This window comes from Sphaeramia orbicularis, chromosome 1 (genome assembly GCF_902148855.1).
Source record: "Sphaeramia orbicularis chromosome 1, fSphaOr1.1, whole genome shotgun sequence".
NCBI lineage: Eukaryota > Metazoa > Chordata > Actinopteri > Kurtiformes > Apogonidae > Sphaeramia > Sphaeramia orbicularis.
Window position 1 is genome coordinate 26266707 of NC_043957.1, and position 24705 is coordinate 26291411.

The 24705-nt window shown below is 36.8% G+C and overlaps 2 protein-coding genes across 3 annotated transcripts in view; both read left to right on the plus strand.

Annotated features, from left to right (window-relative positions):
- LOC115418821 (uncharacterized) overlaps positions 1 to 11952 on the plus strand; it is a 32202-nt gene extending 20250 nt beyond the window's left edge. The window contains exons 2-16 of the mRNA XM_030133314.1: positions 681 to 766; positions 960 to 1040; positions 1610 to 1672; positions 2874 to 3047; positions 5314 to 5442; positions 5561 to 5606; positions 6327 to 6417; positions 6498 to 6639; positions 7297 to 7401; positions 7618 to 7705; positions 9010 to 9043; positions 9327 to 9401; positions 10044 to 10146; positions 10218 to 10357; positions 11428 to 11952. Of these exons, the coding sequence (XP_029989174.1) occupies positions 681 to 766; positions 960 to 1040; positions 1610 to 1672; positions 2874 to 3047; positions 5314 to 5442; positions 5561 to 5606; positions 6327 to 6417; positions 6498 to 6639; positions 7297 to 7401; positions 7618 to 7705; positions 9010 to 9043; positions 9327 to 9401; positions 10044 to 10146; positions 10218 to 10357; positions 11428 to 11554 (1484 nt within the window). The 3' untranslated portion in view covers positions 11555 to 11952. The remainder of the gene's footprint in view (positions 1 to 680; positions 767 to 959; positions 1041 to 1609; positions 1673 to 2873; positions 3048 to 5313; positions 5443 to 5560; positions 5607 to 6326; positions 6418 to 6497; positions 6640 to 7296; positions 7402 to 7617; positions 7706 to 9009; positions 9044 to 9326; positions 9402 to 10043; positions 10147 to 10217; positions 10358 to 11427) is intronic.
- A 999-nt stretch (positions 11953 to 12951) lies between these two features.
- On the plus strand, positions 12952 to 24655 carry LOC115418650 (sialoadhesin-like). 2 transcript variants are annotated; one of them, XM_030133188.1, is made up of 11 exons: positions 12952 to 13066; positions 14224 to 14565; positions 15405 to 15626; positions 18365 to 18721; positions 20182 to 20400; positions 21365 to 21631; positions 22029 to 22292; positions 23631 to 23720; positions 23818 to 23878; positions 23973 to 24039; positions 24313 to 24655. In XM_030133188.1, the coding sequence occupies exons 1-11, from the start codon at positions 12955 to 12957 to the stop codon at positions 24361 to 24363; spliced, it is 2052 nt and encodes a 683-aa protein (XP_029989048.1). In that variant the 5' UTR covers positions 12952 to 12954; the 3' UTR covers positions 24364 to 24655. The 2 variants fall into 2 exon arrangements, with proteins under 2 accessions (XP_029989048.1, XP_029989057.1); XM_030133197.1 differs by having other exon boundaries at positions 20182 to 20370.
- The last annotated feature ends 50 nt before the right edge of the window (positions 24656 to 24705 follow it).

The window sequence follows — 24705 nt, forward strand, 5'->3', positions numbered from 1 at the left end:
ATGTTGAAGTGATGCCCTCATTTGTAATATAACTGAGAGAACAAGAAAAATAGTTGTAAAAATAGTTACATCTGGGAACAACAGAAAACCTAACAAAGAAATTATAATGTTATTACCTTGGGTAATAATCAACAGGGATAAAAGCAAACAGAGAGAGACAAGTCAACAAAACAAGAGTGGTGTACCGGCATTGTTTCGTGAAGATTGGTTATATTTAAAGTTTTTTTTTTTTTTTATGAAATTGATCTCCTTAACTGTACCGAAAACATTTCGAAAATGTATCGAACTGAAGACCCCTGTGCCGAAAACGTTTCTGAACCAAAATTTTACTGTTCCATTACACCCCTAGAGAATACAGATGAATACCTTCAGTGTCATGAAATAAATATTGCTATTTCTATTTTTTGAGTCATGTAGAATGTACTCTACATTTTTGCAGCTGTATAACATCAGAATGACTTTATGATTGTGACAATAAGAGCAAAATGTGTAAAAATAAGGGCTATTCATTTCCATATGTTTTTAGACAAAGCCACATGGAGCCACTTGAAAAGGGCCAAGTCAAATGTGGCCCTGGACCCACAGGTTGGCCACCCTGGTGTAGATGGACCATCCATGTAATGTCATCATGGCAACCAAATGGTTCTGAACTATAGGTTTGTCTTTGTGTCTCTTTTTAGATGGACCAGGAGAGGAGGATGCAATGGAGGGTCAGGATGGAGCTCCTGGCCCCAAAGATGGAAATAAAGTGCCAAAGTCATCACAGGTACAGGAAGTACATAAACACATAAACAGCATGACCAGTCGATATTGAAACACGACTGGATTTATGTTCATTTAAAATAACCTCCAGTTTCCCCTTTGACAACCTGGTCATCACAGTGCCTAAAAACCGCTACATAATAACATTTTCATTTCATTGCTTTTTGTTGTTGTTTGCATGTGCATGTTTGGAACAGTCCATGCTGAGTGATGAGGAAGGTTTGGATGATGAGGAGAAAACAAGACGAAGAACCAGGAGGAGGAGAGCCAAAAGGAAAGTAAGTAAAAAAAAACAAACAAATCTAATCTGACTGGCATGAGGATACAGTTCAAGGCTCATATGTTTTCTTCCTTTTTTTTTTTTTTTTTTTTTTTTTACTATATTTCATCTCATGACAGATTTCACCAAATTAAGGGTATGATTAATGGTTTGTTCTGAGAAGTGACTCGAACCACAAACATTTTACAACCACATCAGTAGTGCAACAGAAAAACATCAGCATCCCCTTATTTATCAGTTAACCTTGTTTCTATTTTAGCACTGGAGGAAATCTGCTAATAGCTAAATAAACCTGTAATCTAAAAAAACCTACCCATTATCTATGCCATAGCTCATATGTTCTCTACTTCATGATGCATTTTCTAAGCCACATGCATACACATGTTCTGCATTTCCTGCCTACAGCTGCACCCATATTTACTCATATCATCTGTTAGGACATTACATTGTGGTTAAATGCATTTGTGTCCATAGCTTTACCCACTCCTTCATGGTTCAGAACCTGCCTCTACACCTGTACCTGTTGTGTCTCAGTGCCATCCCATCATATCCACGCTCTTCTTTCAGAGGCAGAAGGAACGCAAGAAACTCCAGGAGAGAGAGGAGAGGATGGGAGATGCCTCAGAGCAGGTGAGGTTAGAAAGTTCATATACTTTAAAGAACAAACCTAGTGAATCCTCACCTCTGTATACATACTCTAATGTACATGAGTGGAAATGTTATACTTAGGAATAACCTTGTCCGTTGAAATTATGAGGTAATGCTTAACCCTCTGGTATCCCATCTATAGAGGTCCTTCTAACCAGCAAAAGCGTGTAATCTGCGCATGGCCATAGTAATAGCAAAATGTTTTTCATACAGTTTGTCTTCAGCTTTTAAATTTTTTTTTGTATTTCATCAACTAGAGCCATAAAAAAAATACCAAATACTCAATAACCCTTTAAATGCTATGGTTGTAATGTAAACAAACCATATTTTTTAATGCAAAAAATACAAAAAACTTTTTTTTTTCAATATACTACATAAAAATTTGATTACTTTTTTTTGTTTTTTTTTGTGGCCTGGTATATGTCAATGATTAACAGCAACATTGGTTAATATGCATTATTATTATTTATGCCAGGTCAAACACTAAATGCTAAATTATGTCAATATATATTGTTTACAATGTGCTGATTTTAATGGCTGGGTCAGAATTTTAATAATCAGGCAAAAATTAACAACTTTTGAATTCTGACCCAATGCATATTCTGAACAATAATATGACCTTTTATAACATGTTCAAAGGCTGCATAATATGCTCACTGGGACACTTGGTTAATATTAAAATATAAATATTCATATGTATGCTATTGATAAATGTCTTTATAAAATTTTTGCCCTTTTATTAGTCATTCTAAAGCTTCCTTCTTCATATCCATATTCTAACCCAAAGTTTCACCCCTCAATAACCTCCTCCTCATGTTGTATTGATAATAATTAAAGTGCTGCATTTTAATTATGATCTGAATAATTTTTTACATTTTGTTTAGTATGGTGCTACAGTAATATTAGTCAGTCTCACTTAATAGGACTTAATAAATACAGTTTAGTTGTATTTAACAAAAACTCAGCTGTCTCAGCTGATCATTTCAAATGTCAGACTATATATGTTTCCATGAACTGGTTTGAAATTATCAAATATATTTTCACAATAGAGTAGAATAAGCAGAATCAGAATAGTTTATTAGTCCCAGGGGGATATTGTTGTGTTACAGTTGTTCCATTCAGGTATAATAAAAAGTAGCATGACAGAAATTACCAATCCAAACCATCTTATTGCTTTTAACAGGAAGCTGAAGTGGCTAGTGGAATTTCAGAGAGTGACAGTGAACAGGAACTGAAAGTGGAGGAGGAGGAGGAATGGATTACAGTTCGTCCCAGGAACAAAAGCATCCCTGACCCTGACCTGATGACCACAGAGAACGAGGGAAACCACCAGCTGCCCCACAGGACCTCAGAGGAGGTGGGTTCAGTTTGGCATACCCACAAATTCAGCCAGAATCCCCTAACTGAAAAGTACAACAGTAAAATAAATGGGACGAAGAAATGTTATGGAGATCCCTCACATTCTGTGGATTCTGACTGATATGTGCGTTGACTATCAGCAACATTTGTGTGATCGATATGGAGGCGGCAAGAAAGAGAAGGATTTCCCCAGTGTAGGAACATTTTGATCTCATTTCTCCCAACAAGCACTCTCATACGCAAGCATATTCACTGCCCATACACCACTGTAAATAATCGTTTCCATTTTCCATAATGCCAGTATTTTTCATCCAAATAATGTTGCTCACCAACATAGATACAATATAATAATACATGCATAGCATACGTCTTAATTTTGCTGACAGTTTCATTCACAGGCTTTTTGCAAAATACCACACACTTTAAATTGATTTCAACTGATATTTTTCCCTGTTATACATTGTTTGTCCAGTAGATGACCTAGTAGAGCAAATAGAGTAGAGCTTCATCTGCCCATCGCTACTAGATTTACATATAGATTTATGCATTTGGCAGACATGTTTTTCCAAAGCGACTTACAGGGGAAAAACTGAAAGTAAAGAATAACATACAAGAATAGATTAAAAAGATATAAAAACAGCTGTACAATTAAAAACAGTGAAATAAATAGTAATAAATAGTAATAGTAATAGTAATAATAAATAGATAGTCATGTCTTTGTGTTTTGCCTACCTGCACAGTAAAAAATGCTGTGTCAATATTTCAGAGTCAAGCTATTTTAACCTAGATGGAGTATTTTTAGCTCTATGGAGAGTAAATCAACTCTAACAGTAGAGTTAAAAGTCAGGGTAAAGTTCTGCACAGATGCAGTGTAAAGTTCAACTCTATTGAGTGATGATTAGTTCCAGTCGGCTGCATTGCATTTTGGGTACTGGACATTTTACTCATTGTGTTCTATTTTATGTGCAAGGGTTGAAGGGGGGGTTTGTATTATGTTTATTTAGGTTAATATGTCAGTTTTACAATGTGTATTGGCCTTTTTATGTTAATTTTTTACTAATGTGACACCATTAAATTTTTATGTTAAGAGAAGGGAATTATAATTTAAGAGGGATGTTTGTGTTTGAAACATGTAAAGTAAGAACAAATGTTAAATATCACTATGTTTCTGTTATTGGTGTGAAATTATGGAACAAATTGAAGGATGAAGTGAAATTGTGTAGCTCGCTGTCGAGTTTCAAAAAAGCTTTAATTTGTCAGATTCTCAGGGGCTGTGAAAGTAATATGGTTTCAAAGTGACTTAAGAAACCGAATGTAGAATAATTTGTGTTAATGTTTTATCTGCTGCAACTTCAGGTTTGGAGTTGGAATAAGGATGGGAATAGGAGAAGCAGAAATAAGCCTCTGGCTTCAGCTTCTTCCTTTTTCAGTTAACAATTGTGTTAATTTTTTGTTTGTTTTTTTTAATATGTATGTGTTTTGTACATAACTGAAATAAAAATATTCATTCATTCATTCATTAGTCAAACCTGTAGGCAGAACAATACTGAACCTGATTGTCGCCATGAAGCTATCATTGTATTGCAAGCAGAGAGGTTTATACTCCTTCAAAGTAAAAGAATAGTCTGGAGTATTTGAAACCTGCAGAGCAAATTTTCTCCCTTGTGGGTGTAACAATCATTCATTCATTCATTCATTCATTCATTCATTTTCTGAACCCACTTTATCCTCACTAGGGTCATGGGGGTCACTGGAGCTACTATCTCAGCTACTATATGGGCAAAGACGGGGTACACCCTGGACATGCTGCCATTTCATCACAGGCCTGACATATAGAGACAAACAATCACTCTCACATTCACACCTATGTAACAATAAAATACATCATTTGTCATTACTACCCAGAGAATCACTTCGAGAAAATTCTGAAAGATCTCTCATGACCCCCACCTTGGGAACTCCTGCAATTCTACATTGTTGCAATGTTAATTAATTAATATTAATAACTAAATTTGGAGTAAAAATAGCTCTATAAAGTGTAATCATGTTACTCTCAACAGTGTGAAAACACCACAGTGTTAAATATTTTTTGCACATTTCATTGTTAATTTTGACACTGAATTGAGTAGAATTAATTCTGAAAATTTGGCCATAGAGTAAATTTTACTCAAATTTTGAGTGGGACCAAATATTATATGAAACAGAGTTAAATTCAAGTCTTTAAGAGTTAAATTGACACTGTCTTTCACTGTGTGACGTTTCAGGAACCAGAGTGGGATGTCAGTAGTGCATTTGTTGCCAACGCTGCCAGCCACATCAGATTGAAAGGCCTGAAGACACGGGGACTGCAGATTTCTAGAGAGAACAAGGAGAACGAATCCAGTAGCAGCCAGGTACACACACCCTGGCCAGCCCTTTTTCATGAGTTTACAGAAACAATGAAATTATAATAAATGAACTGAGCTAACACTATATACAGTCAACTAATAAATCTGCATGTCATGACTGCAGGTGGAGAGCACAGAGGAAATGAAGAGGAGAGGAGAGTCTCTGACAGGTGAATCTACTGAATCTCCTTTCTACTCTGTCATTTAATCCTCAAAAGCTGACACTGAACATACACTGTGTGTGTACGTGTTACTGTTGTGTATGTGTGTATGTGTTACTGTTGTGTATGTGTGTGTATGTGCTACCATTGTGTGTGTGTGTATGCGTTACTGTTGTGTGTGCATGCATTACTGTTGTGTATGTGTGTGTTTGTGTTACTGTTGTGTGTATGCTTTACCATTGTGTATCTGTGTGCATGCATTACTGTTGTGTATGTGTATACGCGTTACCGTTGTGCATATGTGTATGTGTTGCTGTTGTGTACGTGTGTGTATGTTTTTCCGTTGTCCGTGTATGTATGTGTTACTGTTGTGTATGTGTGTGTATGCATTATCATTGTGTATGTGTGCATATGCTACTGTTGTGTATGTGTGTATGCATCACTGTTGTGTATGTGTGTATGTGTGTGTATGTTTTACTGTGTGTATGTGTGTATGTGTTACTGTTGTGTATGTGTGTGAATGTGTTACTGTTGTGTTTGTGTGTATGTACTACTGTTGTGTATGTGTGTGTATACATTACTGTTGTGTATGTGTGTATGTGTTCCTGTTGTGTATGTGTGTGTACGTGTTACTGGTGTATATGTGTTACCGTTGTGTTTGTGTGTATGTGTTACTGTTGTGTATGTGTGTATGTGTTACTGCTGTGTATGTGTGTGTTTGCTGTTCAGTGCAGGGCATTCAGATGTTTGAGCGAGGCCAGTACAGCTGGGCTGTGGATATGTTCACAGAGGCCATCCACTGCCACCCCAAGGACCACAGGTGAACTGGTGTCCAACAATAATCATCCCTTCAGTTAAAAACCATGCAGACTTTGAACCTCCTGCTCTGGCTGCTCTCAGGTTCTATGGGAATCGTTCTTATTGCTACTGGTGTCTGGAGCAGTACCAGTGGGCCTTAACCGATGCTCAGAGGTCCATTCAACTGGCTCCTGAATGGGCAAAGGGATACTTCCGCAAGGGGTGTGCTCTGATGGGGTTAAAGGTACAAGTTTTTTTGTTTTTTTGTCAACACTTTATGTCCAAGAGATCAAAGCAAATCCATCGTGCATTGAAAACATGGGCTTGTGTCTGAGTAAAATAAAGGAAATACACGAGAAAGAGCAAATTATTAAAAGCCATAAATCAATCATTAATTTCAATTTCAACTCAGTCATTTATTTATTTTATTTATTTCGAATATGGAAATGGTACAGTCTTCCTGATTACTACGAAATGACTTCTTTGCGCAACATAACATAGAAATGAAAATACAAGGAAGCAAAAAATAATAATATACACAAAAAAGAAAAAGAGTTATATTCAAAAAGGAATATTAGGGAATATAATTGGAATTATTATTATTATTATTATTATTATTATTATTATTATTATTATTATTATATTAATTTAGCATATTTTTTTTGCAAATTTTAAATACAACAAATGCAACACTTTCACCAGTTTCATTCCCTTTTAGAGGTGGAGATATCATAAATTGATTGCTCTGCAGAGAGGCAGAACAATAATTATTACTGTTTTTTAGGCACTTGGAAATTAAAGCCATAGTTCTGTAATTATTTTAACTTTATTGAATTCTGAATGAACTAATGAAATATTGATGTGTTTTGGTTTTGCTCTTTCTATGTATGCTTATATGCAGCGGTACAGTGAGGCAGAAAAGGCCATGGAGCAGGTGTTGAAGCTGGATCCGAACTGTAAAGAAGCATCCAGTAAACGCTTTACCTGCCAACTCCTGCAACTCACGGTGAGAACCTGGATCTACCTTCATCTAAACAGAAATAATTTCAAAACTATAAATGCTCCACCCACTCAGTGTCCTGTAAACTCACCATTACATTTTTTTTTTTTTTAAATAAGGAATATTGATAAATAATCTGTTAGGACTGCATGTTGTCCTTGTAGCTGTTGTGCATCGGAGCATTTTGAAGGCTTCTTATGTTGTCCTTTTGTATTATTATAGGAGCTGGGTTTTAGTGAAGAGCATAGTCGACTGCTGCTGGAGAAGTTCAGGACAGTTCAGGCTGTAGTCACCTCTCCTGAAGCCCAAAGTAAGAGACAGATACAGTACCGCTTCTGTCCACACTGGGGCAGCACTGCTCTGGGTTACAGTCACATGGGATGACTTAAAACCAGGAGTCTTGAACTCATTTGCTTTCAGGGACCACATTCAACCCGATTTGATCTCAAGTGGGCCGTACCAGTAAAACATTTAAAAAATTTTTGTGCAAAAAAAACCCCCCCATTAAATTATGAAAATACTATCATCCAAACAAAAAAGATGTGAATAACCTGAAAAAACAAAAATTTCTGAACAAAAATAAGTGCAATTTTAACAATATTATGCCTCAACTTATCATTTTTACATGTGCATTATGGATTGGATCTACAAAGACACTAAACCTTTAGTAACAGGCAGAAAATTGTTAAAATTGTGCGTAATTTTCTTTAGACATTTCAGGTTGTTCATATTTGTTCAGGTTATTTATGTTTTATTGTTACAGGATAGGTAGTAAATGTAAATATTTTCGTAATTTAGTGGTATTTTTTGCACTAAAACAAAGACAAAAATTTGAAGTTAGATTAGTAGGATTAGTAAGATTATTTTTTTCCACAACAAACCGAGAAGAAAATGTGGAGTCATTATATTCTGTAGGTTATTATGCTATTATTTTACTTTAGATCATATTGGTCTGTATGTGGAACCTGAACTAACATAAATTCAACAGCCTTGACTGTGGAATATTTGCACTTTGCTAATTCATCGCATGGGCTGGATTGGAACCTTTGGCGGGCCACATTTGGCCCCCAGGCCACATGTTTGAGACCCCTGCTTTAAACAGCTCATATAGCTTAGGAGGTCATATTACAGTTATGGTATACTACAGGGTGTCCCATAAGTCTCCATACATAGGAGACATAATACATATGGTTCTAACATGTATTTCTTTATATTTCTTCTTTATAGTTCTTCAGCAGTGGAGGACACGCTTTGAAATGTGTTCCCGACAAAATGGCAGTCATATAGAGCATATTATATAAATAAAAATGGTTTATGTCAAGAAATGTTTATTTTTCCTATGTATGGAGACTTATGGGACACCCTGTATAATGCTGTTTTTTTTTAGCTATACTGTAAAGGAAACTTCTACCTCAATGTGACTGAGTGGATACTCCATGTGTAACTAAACGATGGGCAGTTTTATGGCAGGATCAAATATTTACAGCTTAACTGAATGTGATATTCCATTAAATTCAATGTCTGAGAAAAATATTTCAAGGACATCTCATCTCTTCGTTGTTCTGATATCATTATGATAATATGGTGTTTACTTCTGTCTCCTCCAACTTTTAGCGATGAAACATTCAGCTCAGGATGACCATAGTGGGTATGTTATAAACCAAACTAATAACTACCACTCAGGTGTCTTTTTTTGTTTTTTTTAAGTTTTGCAGTGATATGTGTGCCCTGTATTTTCCTTACATGGTTCATTAATAATATATGTAATTCTTAAATGTGTGCAGGTTGAAACGTAAGCTTTGTTACATTGTCAGATGAATAGACACTGTCATCATTCATTATCACTTTTTATCCTGTGAGTTTTGTTTCTGCTAATCTCTTTTTCTTCCTGTTGTTGTTCTGTATCGTCCTCGTCCTGCTTTGTCTTCCAGGAACTGTCGATCTCTGTGGGTTGGCAACATTACTTTAGAAGTTACGGAGAAGCATCTGTGGGATCTCTTCAAAATGTAAAAAACTTCTAAGTGTTTATGAGTGAAAGGACAATCTATTCATCTATTCAAGAGATGTTTAGAGGTTAGGTCAGTGGTTCCCAACCTCTTTTGACACATGACCCCATTTTAACGTCACAAATTTCTGGTGACTCCAGACATTCAAAACGAAAAACACTGGGTTAGGTTATGATTTACACTCATACACTCATGATTTACACAGTTTTGTAATGAAGAATTTAAAAATACAGAATCAATCCATTCACTTATCACGTTACTGGATGAACTGCTATTCTGAAGTACTGACACTTAATAATACTCTATAATGCACATTTAGACAATTAATTAGAATGGTTAGCTGTCTTTTTAATCATCTCAACGAAGCTCCACGTGAGTAAACACAACTGGTACTATAAAAAATAATATTAGATTCAGTAGGAATGCTATGAAATTTAAGCTATATTTGCAGAATGCCAGTATTAAGATATATTAGTTGGCGTCTTTTCAGCAGACATTGTAGTAGTTTAGATAGTACTTGAATAGTAGTAGTGAAAGGACTAGTAGTGATATCAGAATCATTGATGGTGGGAGGGATTACTGTACTCCTCTAGTTCATGTATCCTGGAAGATGTTTGAAGCCCTGTGTTTACATGGTTACAGGTTCGGTGACATAGAGAGCATCAGAGTTCTTCACGAACGTTTCTGTGCCTTTGTCAACTTCCAGAATGCGAACATGGCCGCCAACGCTCTGGAGAAGCTTCAGGTGGGTGATGGGCAAAGGGAGGTGTGTTCACTGTCACTGTGTTCTGGAACTGTGAGCTGTGTCTGGTTCAGGGGGTGGAGCTGGGCAGCAGCAAGCTGGTGATGAGGTACCCGGACCGGTGGATCCAGCGGACCATGCCCTCCCTTCACAGAACCAGCAGTGGACTCAGCACTGGTGCCTCAGGGACACAGCAGAGCTCAGCCATCACAGGGTAAAGTACTACCAGGACTAGTACTACCACTACTAGTACTACCACTACTAGTACTACCAGGACTAGTACTACCACTACTAATACTACCAGGACCAGTACTACCAGGACTAGTACTAAGACAAGTACTACCACTGCTAGCACTACCAGGACTAGTACTACCACTACTAGTACTACCAAGACTAGTACTACCACTACTAGTACTAAGACAAGTACTACCACTGCTAACACTACCAGGACTAGTACTACCGCTACTAATACTACCAGGACTAGTACTACCCCTACTAATACTACCAGGACTAGTACTACCACTACTAATACTACCAGGACTAATACTACTACTACTAGTTCTACCAGGACTAGTACTACCACTACTAATACTACCAGGACTAGTACTACCATTACTAGTATTAAGACAAGTACTAGCACTGCCACTACTAGTACTACCTAGACTAGTACTCCCACCACTAGTGCAGTACTAGCACTACTAGTACTAACAGGACTAGTACTACCACTACTAGTACTACCAGGACTAGTACTCCCACCACTAGTACAGTACTAGCACTACTAGTACTAACAGGACTAGCACTACCACTACTAGTACTAAGACTAGTACCACCACTACTAGTACTACCAGGACTAGTACTATCACTACAATACTAAGACTAGTACTACCACTACTAGTACTACCAGGAGTAGCACCACCACTTCTAGTACTAAGACTAGTACTACCACTACTAGTACTACCAGGACTAGTAATTTAATCATTTGTTCCTTGTGTCAGTATCAACATTTCCTGAAAATTTCATCCATATCTGTCCATAACTTTTTGAGTTAACTTGCTAACAGACAAACCAACAAACAGACAAACCCTGATGAACACATAACCTCCTTGGCGGAGGTAAAAATATTGAAATATGATGAGTTTATTGCAAAAGGCAACCAGAGGGTAATACATTTGAGAAGGGCATAAGGGTTAAATTTCCCCCATTATTTGTCTTCACGTAGATGTTGTGTTCATGAAAATGTGTTATTGTGTGAATGAAATGGCACCACTTCCTGTGTTCCTACAGGACAAGACGCAGGCTGCCTGTCAATGGAGATGAGTGCGTTTATTGGCGGACTACAGGCTGTTTCTATGGTGACAAGTGTCGCTTCAAACACATACCAGACCAGCAAGGTCGGGACAAGAAACAATGACAGATGAAGAATGGGACATGTTACAAGATGCGTTACGCAGAGGAAAAGTGATGGACATAGGATAATGGACTGTGAGGAGAAGGAAATCCAAGAATGTGAAAGGGAGTGGAGTCTGTGTCTGAGAGTAAAAGTCAGAACTTGTGCCTGGTCCAACCATCAGTGTCTACAACTGAACCTCAGGAAGTGGTGTTAATACGCCTTACCATAACCAAACTGAAATCACAGGAGACGCTGACGACATCATGGAGATCGATGTCTGTCATGGAAAGGTCCCTGTCACTGTGACGAAATGTTCCCTGAAACCAGATGCTAAATAGCCTGAAGAGTACGTTTTATATACATTAAAATGAATGAACATTTAAATGTTAAAATATTTGCACAAAGAATAAATAAATGAAATCCACACTTGAAAGAGTCCTTTTTTTTTGCACACCAGCCATGAACTATTGTGAAGGTGCTGTCTTTGTCTTCGTTAACAATTTCTTCAAATGAAGCTTCTGGTTGGATTCATTTTAAATTTTATGTGTAGCTTCCTTAGGACTGTCTACAAAGTTTGGTCACAGTTTTGAGAAATTTAGATTTTCCAATTTTTGACGAATTTTTCAGATATTAAAAATGTGCCTTTACTTATAATGGTCCATATTTTGATGGCTTTTAACATGGAAATGGTTAGAAATATCAATATCCTCATAAGACCCACTAATGCTTTTTTGTCATCTGTAGTGCACATGAGTTTCACAGCTTTATTTAAAAAAAAAAAACAAACAAAAAAAAACAACAACTGACATTTCATTAAATAAAAGTTTGAAAAAATTATCTGAAATGTATCTGTTGCTTCATACAGTTTCCAAAACCCAAAACTTTACTTACTGGGTCTCAGGAGGATATAGTTACTATTGGTCACTGATAGGAAGTCATATATGGACGTTCATTTAATTAGTTCAGTTCTCCTCCAGTGGAAGTACCACCCACTTCTAATGGGAGATTGATCTCCTGCATCCAGACCACAGGACTCCAGTGTAGTGGCAGAACGTGACAACCTGACACAAATTCAACTTGGTGTTGATTCTTGATAGAACATGCCAGTGAGATACAGGGCCATTGGTCCTATTTTTCTACATCTTCACCAGGTAAATAATACCTAATAAAAATAATAATCTTTACTTGTCTGTTTGTGACTGCTGAGTAATCGAAACAGGAGTTTTCTCCTTTACAGATTTTCATGGTTTCTCCTATGATATCAATGGCACAGGCAGTGGCAGATCTTAGGTTTTGTTTTTCAGTAAAGAAAAGCTGATGACATGAGTGCAGATTTTCAGTCTGAACATTGTTTTGGAAAACTGCCAACTACAACCATCGCAACAAGACCACATCCTTTCATATTTGAGGTAAAACAAGTGATGCTTATCATTTGCCACACACTTGATTTACCTGCTGCTGTGTTTAAACAGAGAGCAGCTATGGATCTAAGAGCAGCAACAAATGGAGTGCTCATCCTCCTCTTTGTGTCAGGTATTTGCATTTTAAGGCAGTTAACATAATTATTATTAGACCGCCCCCCGCCCAGACAGGTGGCGAGGGGTGTTTTTTTTGGTTTGTTTTATTGTTTGATGGTTAACACTCTAGCAGCAAAACTATATGTTGAATTCATATCAAATTTGGTTTATAGTTTTCCAGTGACCCAGAATAGTTGTCATTACATTTTGGGAAAAGTAGGTATAAGTAAAACATTTTTATGAATTTTTAAAATCTTTTTTTTCCCCCATTTACTTGTAATGGGCAAAATTTCAAATGTCTGTAGCAGCAAATCTATTGGGTGAATTAATACCAAATCTGGTTTGAAGATTGCCAGTGACCCAGAATAGATGCCATTACATTTTGGGAAAAGTGGGTCAAAGTTTACATTTTTTTAGGAATTTTTAAAATATTTTTTTCCTCCATTTACTTATAACAGGTGAAAATTCATGTTTGTAGCAGCAAAACTATTGCTTAAATTCATACCAAATTGGGTTTATAGATTGCCTGAGACCCAGAATAGATGTTATCACATTTGGGGAAAAGTAGGTCAAAGTTCACATTTTTAATGAATTTTAAAAAATTTCTTTTTTTCTCTCCACATGTCTGGAACAAACTTCCAGAAAGCTTCAGATCAGATGAAACACTCAGTTTATTTACATCCAGGTTAAAGACCTACCTGTTCTCAGCTGCATTCGAATAGAGTTTTTATTCATCAGTTCAGATCTGCACTGTTTCTTTTAAGCTTAAAGTTTTATCTGTTTTATCTCTTTAACTGTCTTATCTATTTATCTGTTTGTTTGTTAGTTTGTTTTTCTTATGCCTGTACTTTTTATTGCTTCCCTGCTGTAATGCTCTTAATGTTTCATGTAAAGCACTTGGAATTGTCTTGTACATGACATGTGCCATAGAAATAAACCGGCCTTGCCTTGCCTATAGGTAATTATGTTATTATATTACTGGTCTGGCCCACTTCAGATCAAATTATGCTGAATGTGGGACCTGAAAGAAAATGAGTTTGACAGCCCTGACCTAATGACATCCTTGTCTCATTACTACAGGTTTTGTGTTTATCATGTTTTTGTTCACTTCCTCTGTATACAGTTATGCTGAAGTGTACTAGTTTCTAACATGCTTCTAATGCTTTGTTACAGTGGTGGAAACCAGGAATGACACGGTGCTGAATTGCATTTCTGCTCAGATCTGTGCTGTGAAAGGATCAACGGTGGACATACGCTGTGTCTTTAAACAGCCACGCAAAAGGAAAAAAAGCCCAGTCACAGTTAATGATATATTTTGGTTCAGAGAAATACAGAATGAAGAACCTGAGGATCTGAGAACAGAGTCGGAGTACTCAGGTCGTGTAAAGTATTACTGTGATAAGAAGAGTTGCACTGTGAGACTCACAGACCTGAGACACAGTGACTCAGCTAAGTACAAGCTCAAGTTCAGAAACAGACAAAGAGAATCAACCGCAGTCACTTTGTCTGTCACAGGTAACATTTCCATCACAAATGCTTACAAATGCATCTGGAAAACAAAAAAGACATTTCTTATTGATCACTTTTAAAGCCTGAATGGGCCTGGCCCCTAGCTATGTAACGGACATGCTAGTCAATTAGGAGCCTTAGATCCTCGGGTGGAGGGCTCCTGGCTGTTCCAAGGTCGAGGTTTAAATCAAAAGGTGACCACGCCTTCTCCATCGGGGCCCTCGACTTTGGAACAGCCTGTCCGAGGAGATAAGGCTTGTGGAATCAGTGTCATCTTTTAAATCACTTCTTAAAACACATTTTTATAGACGTGCCTTTATGTGATGTCTCTTTTTAATGTTTTTAATGCTGAATATTTAATTTTACCCTGTTTTGATTATTCATTTATATTGATGTACATGATGATAGAATAGAATAGAATAGAATAGAATAGAATAGAATAGAATAGAATAGAATAGAATAGAATAGAATGCCTTTATTGCTATTACACATATGTACAATGAAATTAAAAGAGACAACTCTTTTGTGGTGCGTAAAAGAAAAGTGTAAATATACATTATATACAGAATAAAAACATGCGTGTTGTTTTATTCCATTCCTTCATTTTGCATTGATCTGACAAAATCATGTTATATTATTTCTGATTTCGTGTTTGCTGTACTTACCTCTTTTATTGTGTTATGTTGTTATGTTTTTATTCTGCTGTTGTGCACTTTTGCTTTGTCTGACAAAGCACTTTGTAAACTCAGTTTTTAAAGGTGCTATATAAATAAAGTTAATATTATTATTATTATTATTATTATTATTATTATTATTATTATTATTATCAACCTTTTTCTTCACAGATCCAGATCTTCAAATTCAGGTCAGAAGATCATTTGTCCCTTGGGCAGAACTGTTTTGTCATAGCAGTTGTCATCTGCCTGATCGTCTCTCCTACATCTGGTACAAGAATGGACAGGAAATTCAAGACAGAACATTTTCCTTTTATTCAGACTACTTCAGTCCGGCAGACAGTTATTCCTGTGCTGCTAAAGGATACAAGGATTTCCCTTCTCCTCCAGTGTGTGAGTTTATTCCAAAATTATTTTAACTGCTGTACACAAGTAAAAGTGACCATAATGGCTGAAAAGTCCATAGAATGATTATGATGCTCTTGTGGTTTTAGACCATTTTTTGCGTTATTTTTATCAATCAGTGACGTGCGGTCAGGGGAGGCAGAGGCTCACCTGTCATCATTAAAAGGAAAAAAAAACATATAATGATAAAATAAAATCAGTGTTGATATTTGTCTGCTGATCTGTAGTATAAAGTTTTTTTTTCCATGTGATTCCAATAATTTGGATTATTTTACAGTTCAAATACAGGGGAGAGATACGCATAATCCTTCACAAACTGTGATTCATCCCACGCAATTACAGTGTGTTACTGTCTCTCTGCTTTTCACCAATAAAATAGCTTCAGACACTTTGATTTGTATGCCCTGACTTTCCATAATCTGGATAAAGTATAAAATACATGTGTGTGACGTGTTCAGTCTAGCAGATTAATCATAAAACTGCATAAAAAAAGGCAGTGGGCGTGGCAGCCAGTGCTCCTGCCTCATGGAAGATTACATATCCAACATAATTTATTTGAAGATTAAATTTAAACCATAGAGCGATACTGTATGATGTGGTATTTTAACACTTTTCTTTTGTAGTCTTAAAATGCTCCTAATAAGTATGTGTCAAACTAAAATGTAAAAGAAATCCACCAGGTTTTGAAACTCTAAAATGTTTAATTGTCATATATTTCTGATAAAAGTCTGACCAATCATTTTATTTGGTCCGAATAAAATAACTGGCTGAGCCTGGCTGAGCCTCCTGTCTATCATCCGTTACCACCATCCCGCATCCGATATCAGTGCCTCTGAATCTGACGTTTCACTTGCACTGCTCCTCCTGTCAAGGGATGTGAATGGATAGAACTCAAACGCACAGTGTTGAAGGGTAAAAAACGGATTTATTAACAGAAACAACAACCAAGGGGAACAAACGGTAAAACCCCATTGCAACAGTCAGAATCCGGTGAATGAAGGATGGAGATAAAGTCCAGGAGTCGAGTGTACTTGCTCAATTTTTACGGCCGAGGGGACTCTGCATACATGTACTTAGTGTCACACAATGTAGGATGAAGTAGGATGATAAATGTATGGACTATGAAACCTCAAATATCCATGGACAGTGCATGGAGTCTGCACGCTCACAGTTTGCTGAATCTGTGGAAGAATTTATTGTAGATGATAAGGTGTAGTGAAGACAGTGATCCACAGACCAGACCCTTAAATACAGGGTCTCTTAATGATAAAAGAGACGCAGGTGGATGATGTTGTGTCGGATTGCTGAGGGAAGGGTCTGCGGCCACGCCAGAGCGGACCTTGACACCTCTGCTTTCCACTGCATTAGGTGAGGAGGGGAGCGTCAGAACTGAGGCAGGGGGAAGTGGGCGGGGCTTTGGAGGGAGGCGGGATGTTCATGTTCAAATTTTTACTAAGTGTTGGGAGACATGCCAGATCAGTTGGTACAGCTTTAAATGAAATATGCACCAAGTATGTGTACAGAATGCTGATATGAGATATGAAATATAACCTGTTAACTATTGCCAATCATATGGTGAATAAGATACTTTTTTGGGTTCATTTATTTGTAGATCTGACCCATGAACCTCACCGCATGTCACTGTTTTCTATATGGTCTCGTATGACGATCACACGTTGTTCTAAGAGTGTGGTAGCACATGAATCCCTTTCATATAGAAGCTTTTATCTTGAAGCATCATAATCACATCATGTATTTCTTTCCAACCAAACCTTTTTCATGTTTTTGAAAAAGATGAAAGTCAAGCATTGTAACCACGGCGACACTGACTTAAGAACTGGAGCTGATGAAACCAGGTCCCCTTAACTTTATAGTGATTAACCCTTTCATGCATGAATTGTGAGAACCTGAGTCAAGAATTATTTTTTGAGTGTTTTTATTCCCCCTTAGCCATGAAAAAAACAATGTGATCAAGTTATTTTTTCTATGGAGTTAAAAAAATATCCATGCATTTAATTTTTGAAGTAAAGAAACATGTGTTTAAAACCCAATATCAGAAAGTGATATGAAAACAATGACATAAAAACATTTTTAATGTTACTAATCTGATGTCTTCTCACATTTTAACATATTCTAATGCAAGTAATTACTCACTTCATGGAGATAATATGCAAAAAAAAAACCTTTTTGTTTAACAAATAATTGATTTACATTCAAACATGTCACTGCAGATCAGGTTTATCAAGAACAGCACAGTTACAGTAATGGTATGAATGCCAGTGTATTATGGGATGATGGATGAGCGTCCACTGTGTTGGCTGATATGGAACTAAAACAACAAAACCCATTAATATACAAGAGAACAGCTGTAGAATAACTGTCCACTGTAGTGACCTATGCATGAAAGGGTTAAAGTTTAGTTTGAGCCACAAAGTACAACCTTACGAGTTCAATGATATTACACATTTGGATTCGCTGATGTGACATTCATACTTCATTGTCAGCCTATGAACTTTTCAACCTACGATCATGTGGCCTTCAGTAAAATATATTGAAGTAGTAGATACTTTCATGCATAGAGGTTCTAGAAAAGCAAAATATGCGTGCAGAATTATCATTCATTTATTTTATTGCCAAATTATGTAAGTATTTGCACTGTCAGAAACATCAACCAACCTAGTGTTTTCTGCAGCAAAAGATACTATTATGTAAAATATGTCTTTCAGGTGTCCAGAATCAAACCTGTAACAGAGTGACTTACACCAGCAGAAGCATCTGTGCACCCAGAGGCTCATCAGTGGACATGTCTTGCACATACAGGAGTTATGAGGATCATGTTGAGTCCAGTTTGTGGTTCAGTCTTGATCACAGTTACCAGTGGGGGTCTGCCTCACAGCCCGAGGACCTCAGTGAAGACTCCCAGTGCGCCGGACGTGTTCAGATCTTTGAAACACAGCGAGGACGGTCCACTCTGAGGATCACTGACCTGAGAGAGAGCGATTCAGCACAGTATCATTTCAAGTTCAAAACATACAGCTTTGAATGGAGGAGTAGTTTACCGGGTACGACTCTGACTGTCACAGGTACACAAACAGATTTTTACATCTACATTGATAGCATCTGTCTGGCCTGTGCTATCATTCACAAACATATTAATCAAGTCTTACATAAGGTCAACGTGGGAATCAGTCTTTTATATCACTCACAAAATGTTCATGAGAAGCTTAAGTTATCCTACCCATTTAAGATTATTGTGATGTTATCTTTCAGGATGCATCTAATTCAACCAATAGTTTTGCTGCTACAGACATTTGAAATTTCACCCATTATAAGTAAATGGGGAAAAAATGTTTTAAAATTCATAAAAAATTTAAACTTTGACCTACTTTTCTCAAAATATAATGGCATCTATTCTGGGTCACTGGCAATCTAGAAACGCAATACAGCATGAATTCAATCAATAGTTTTGCTGACACAGACATTTGAAATTTCACCCATTAAAAGTAAATGGGTGTGTGTGTGTGTGGGGGGGGGGTTAAAAATTCATAAAATTTTTTTTTAACTTCGACCTACTGTTCCCAAAATGTAATCAGATCTATTCTTGGGTCACTGACAATATTTAAACCCAATTTGGTATGAATTCAACCAATTGTTTTGCTGCTAGAGTGTTAACAATCAAAGAAACAAACAAACCGAACCAAAAACAATACCCCTTGCCTCTCCTTCGGGGGGTGTGGTAATAAGTTTTGCTCTTACCATCCAATCAGAGGAAGGATAAATTCTGATGACGTTTGGGACCAGCCAGCTGGACCTGTGAGGTAAAAGTGAAATCTGATTGGTTAAAGGAACAGCCTTGATGTTAGAGCCTTCACTACTGATTCTGAAGGCCCAGGACAGACTAGATGAACCCTGGCAACACATAGAGACTGAAATCTAGTTGGACAAAATATCTTATATCCACATTCACGTACTGGAAGCAACGTAGCCAAGATAAATGCTAAGAAATGAAGAGAATAATCTATTGGAAATAAATTAGTACAGTTTCATGGAACAAATATTAGAATTTTGGTTGTAAATGTAGGTCAGTGTTTCTGATAGTGTTTAGACCAGCAGGGAAGGCCTGGGGGGCCCTGACGTCCCACCACTGCTTTGCGATAATATCTTGTACCTTTTACATCACATTATAAAGTGAGGTACCACTCAATCTATCTGTTCCTCAAATCAAGAAAACTATGGCTACTATAGTTTTGAAGTTTAAAACTCCAGTGGATTGGAATTACTGACCTGCTGATATTAGATCCATCTTATCATATTCAAATAAGTTTTTTTATTTATTAAACTTGCACATATTGTATATAGAGATATGTTTTTATTTATGGCCAATTTCACAGAATTGTGGCTGTACTTTTCTTTTCTATTGTTATTAATGTAGATTTATATAGCTTTTTTGTGTGTTGTATGTTGGGAACCCTCAAAAACACATCTCACTGGGTTTATCCTAATAAATGACATTTCCTAACCCGGTGTTTTCTTGTCTTGTCAGCTCTTCAGGTGTTGGTGGTGTCAACGGTGACAGTCACCCCGTCTGTTACAGAGGCAGAGCTCAGGTGTTTCAGCAGCTGCACACCTCACTCTTACACCTGGTTTAAAAATGGAGAACAACTTCTAGAAGAGTCTTCATGTTTAATTGGAACCTTTTATTCTGGAGATACCATCTCTTGTGCTTTTAAAGGTCAAGAGGACTACCACTCTCCTTCAGTGTGTATGTACAGATCTGCGTCATTGAGAAGATACTCATATACCACGTTGCTACATTTTTCCTGTTTGGGATCCATAAAGTCTGTCTGTCTGTCTGTCTGTCTGTCTGTCTGTCTGTCTGTCTGTCTATCTATCTATCTATCTATCTATCTATCTATCTATCTATCTATCTATCTATCTATCTATCTATCTATCTATCTATCTATCTATCTATCTATCTATCTATCTATCTATCTATCTATCTATCTATCTATCTATCTAGCTAGCTAGCTATGAGGGGGGGCTGAAAAGTTCATAGCCTGACTAAGAAGGAGTTCTTCCACAGCAATGAAACTTGGCATACATTAAATTCAACCTTTCCTGATACTAACTGCATGGTTTCCTTCCAGATTAACCCACATTGGATAAATAATTTAGGACTTTGAAAAGTAGTACCAGAGACATTTGGTGAACCATCCGTGACACCGTGGTCTTATCAAATGTCTGCAGAAAAAGGGGTTAGCCCCCAAGGACATTCATGCTGACATGGTTGCTATAGGGGATGATGCTCCAACTTTACCAGCTGTGCAAAACTGGGAAGCTGAATTCAAGAGGGGTAGGGAGAACGAGGGAGGGGTGAAATGCAAGCATTTTCATGACATGTTTGCAGTACTACTTTTCAAAGTCCTAAATTATTTATCCAGTGTGGGTTTATCTGGAAGGAAACCATACAGTTCGTATCATGAAAGGTTGAATTTAATGTATGCCAAGTTTCATTGCTGTGGAAGAACTCCTTCTTAGTCAGGCTATGAACTTTTCAGCCCCCCCTCGTATTTGGGACAGAATTTGGATATATACAAAAAACAAAACAAAACAAAAAACCCAGATTTTTTAATAACATCAAGCATGTATAAAAAAGACAAACATAATGTGTTTTACAATAACATTATCATCTTAAACTTTATGTACATTCATCTCATCTAATCCAGATGCTCCAAAGGTTCCTTTGGTGTCAGTGAGTCCCTCACATGAAATCATCGAAGGCAGTTCAGTGACTCTGACCTGCAGCAGTGATGCTAACCCAGTAGCTTATTATACCTGGTACAGGAAAGGAAATTCAAAGCCTCACCCTGTCATCGAAGGACCAGAGCTCTTCTTCAGCTCCATCCAGTCCTCTGAGTCTGCAGAGTATTACTGTAGAGCTGAGAACAGGCTGGGGGCGACCACATCTGGATACGTTTTCATTAACGTGGAATGTGAGTGAAACTACTGTTTAAAGGGGGTAAACATGGAGGAAAGTGTAAGAACATGAGTTTTTTTGGCATCAGTAATTTTCAAATACATGTATTCAGGACAACAGGAACTGATATAACATTAGAAGAATCACTTGTTTTCAAAGTTAGCCAAGTTAACTGGCAAAAAGTTCAAGTGTGGAGCACTGTCAGCCTCTTTGAGTCATGTATCCTTTCATTACAATAATAAAGCATTGTACTTACATAGTACTTTTCAAGATAATCAAAGACAATAAATAGATAAAACAAATAATGTAAGAGGAGGAAATATTGTCTGTTTGTGGGTGGATTTATAGAATTATTTCCAAGACCCTTTGCTACGATGGCTAATCAGTTTATTCTGTACATGCATTTTCTGTAGATGCTCCCAGACTTCCCTCTGTGTCCATGAGTCCGTCTGCTCAGATAATGGAGGGCAGTTCAGTGACTCTGAGCTGCAGCAGTGACGCTAACCCACCTGTTACTAAATACACCTGGTACAAGGAGGATGAATACTCACCATCAGCATCAGGACAGAACTTCACCATCAGTGATGTCAGATCTGAACACAGTGGGAATTATTACTGTGAAGCCCAGAGCAGCAGAGGACGTCAGACCTCCACGTTCCATCTGACTGTTGGACCAGGTGCATGTTTACTTAATACAGAGACTGAGAAATGCATGTGTGTAGTCATTAGAACTTTACTAAACCAACAAATGTAATACTGGCCTAAGATTTTTTGCACAGGACTGTAATGTGTCACATCCTCAGTTTTCTATATCACTCTAGATTTGTACTTTTCCCATCATTTAATCAGAGGTGTCAAGTAACAAAGTACAAATACTTTGTTACCTTACTTAAGTATAAATTTTGGTTATATATACTTTACTGGAGTAATTATTTTTCAGCTGACTTTTTACTTCTACTCCCTACATTTTAAAAATAGCCTTGTTACTCCTATTTTATTTGGACTTGTTTTCATTCTGGCTTATCATCGTTTAAATTAAAAAAAAAAAAAAAAAAAAAAAAAAACTATCCAGATAAATCGCGCCATCCGCAAAGAGTGAATTTGATTGTGGTTGGATGAGAAGTATAAACATATACCATTCCAACACACTATTGGTTTGTACACGACCCATTGCACCGGACTTTTTGCACCACTACAATACTTATATTCAACTAGTCTTCATATCCTCAGCTCCATGAAACATATGTTAATGCTCAGTAGTGCTCATATATGGTTCTTTAATACATTTGCATTGGACTAAAATGCCTTCATTTTCAATGGGCATATGTGCAGCTGAAACAGGTAGACTAGTGCATCCCAAATATTTCAACATTAACATTTTAATATAACATTATGGCCATTATGGCATGTAGAAAAATGTTTTTTGGAGGTGGGGTACTGTACTGTAGGCCCCTCCCCTGTGGTGCCACCTGAGCTTTTGTCCTAATGGCATTTTTCCCCTTACATTTACTTTTATATTTTGAGTAGTTTTGAAAACAGTATTTTTATTTGAGGTAAAAGCTTGAGTTGATACTTCAACACAAGGTCAACAAGGTCACAAAGATTCGTACGAACTGGAAAATTTGTTCAAACCTATTGTTCGTAAGAATCTTTGTGATCAAGGCTTTAGCGCTCTTTCCTTGAAAATGACAACATCTGATCTCAGAAAATGAAAAAAAAAAACCAACCAACCAAAAAAAAAAGCAGGTGTTTTTGGTCTGTTTTTCCATTTCTGTCAGGTAGTAACTTTCTTTTTTTGTTATTAGAAAGAGAAAACGAGAATCAAACCGCTTTTTAAATTTGGTCTATCTGTTTTGACAATTAAATTCAATTTTAATTCCTCTATTTTAAAATGTAAATCAATTAACCACTAATTTTTATTTTGTTTCTGAAAAGAAAATCCAATTACCAAAAGATACACTGACCATACCTGAACTTGAGCTATTTTATACCTTTTGTATCATGTAAAAATCCAGCAGAACAGGCTGATTACACCACATCAGACAGTAACTGGGTTACAAGAGAAGATTATGAGAAGTCCACCGTAAATCTGGCTATGGAAGCAGGTAGGTTAACTCCACTGTGCTTTGACAGTATTTCAACCTAAAGGATAATTCATTATTCGAACAGGATTTACAGATTTGTTTGGTTCCCATTCCACAGGTACGCAGAGGTCAAGATGGATCACTTCTACCTTGATTTTCCTCTGTTTGTTACTGATTGGGTGAGGATATTCATATTGACTAATGCTCCTAAGAATTGATTACCTTTCTGCAAATTACCAGTTTTTTTTTTTAATTCTGCATTTTATTGAGCAGATCCAGATTATTAATTCTGAAGTATGAACCTGAGATCAGACATCAGAGGTTGATCATCCTAGCACAAGTGAGGACGGAGTAATTGTTTTTATACTCGTTTTGCAACGTTCAACTGTGGCTGAATTTTTGTATTTGAAATAATGCTGTACTCTTAAAAGCACTTATTTAATTTATGCTACTCTGTATATATTCAGTATCCATCAGAATATTTATTTACAAGCAAAAATTACAAATTGTCACTAATAGTTACTTTATTTTCAGACATTTATGTCATTAAAACCATGACATGTTTTCTCCAAATGCATAGTGTAACAGCGTGTTTTTCTGGTCACCATTGCAGAACATCATCTCCTCCTTCCTGAGTTACCTGATCAGCCTTTTACCTACATGAAGAGGAACTTTCTCATTAATAGGATGTGAAGAGCAATTCTATTACTACAGAAACACAAATCAAACTTGAAAGTACTGTTTTTGTTTTGATATTACACAAAGTCAAGCTTAAGCAAACATCTATTAGAAGACTGAAGAGGAAGAAGATGGTGGCCACAAAGTGCTGTAATGCATCATGGGAGTCTGTCAGTGGTGGTATTTTCAAACTGTGTCACTTTACTGTCCTCATGCTCAGTATGTAAGTAAAAGATCAGGTACATGTGCAATAAAACTACCTAAATGTTTGAGCTGAGTTTAAATTAATGATTGATGTTAAGAAAATGGTCAAATGGATAAAAGGCCC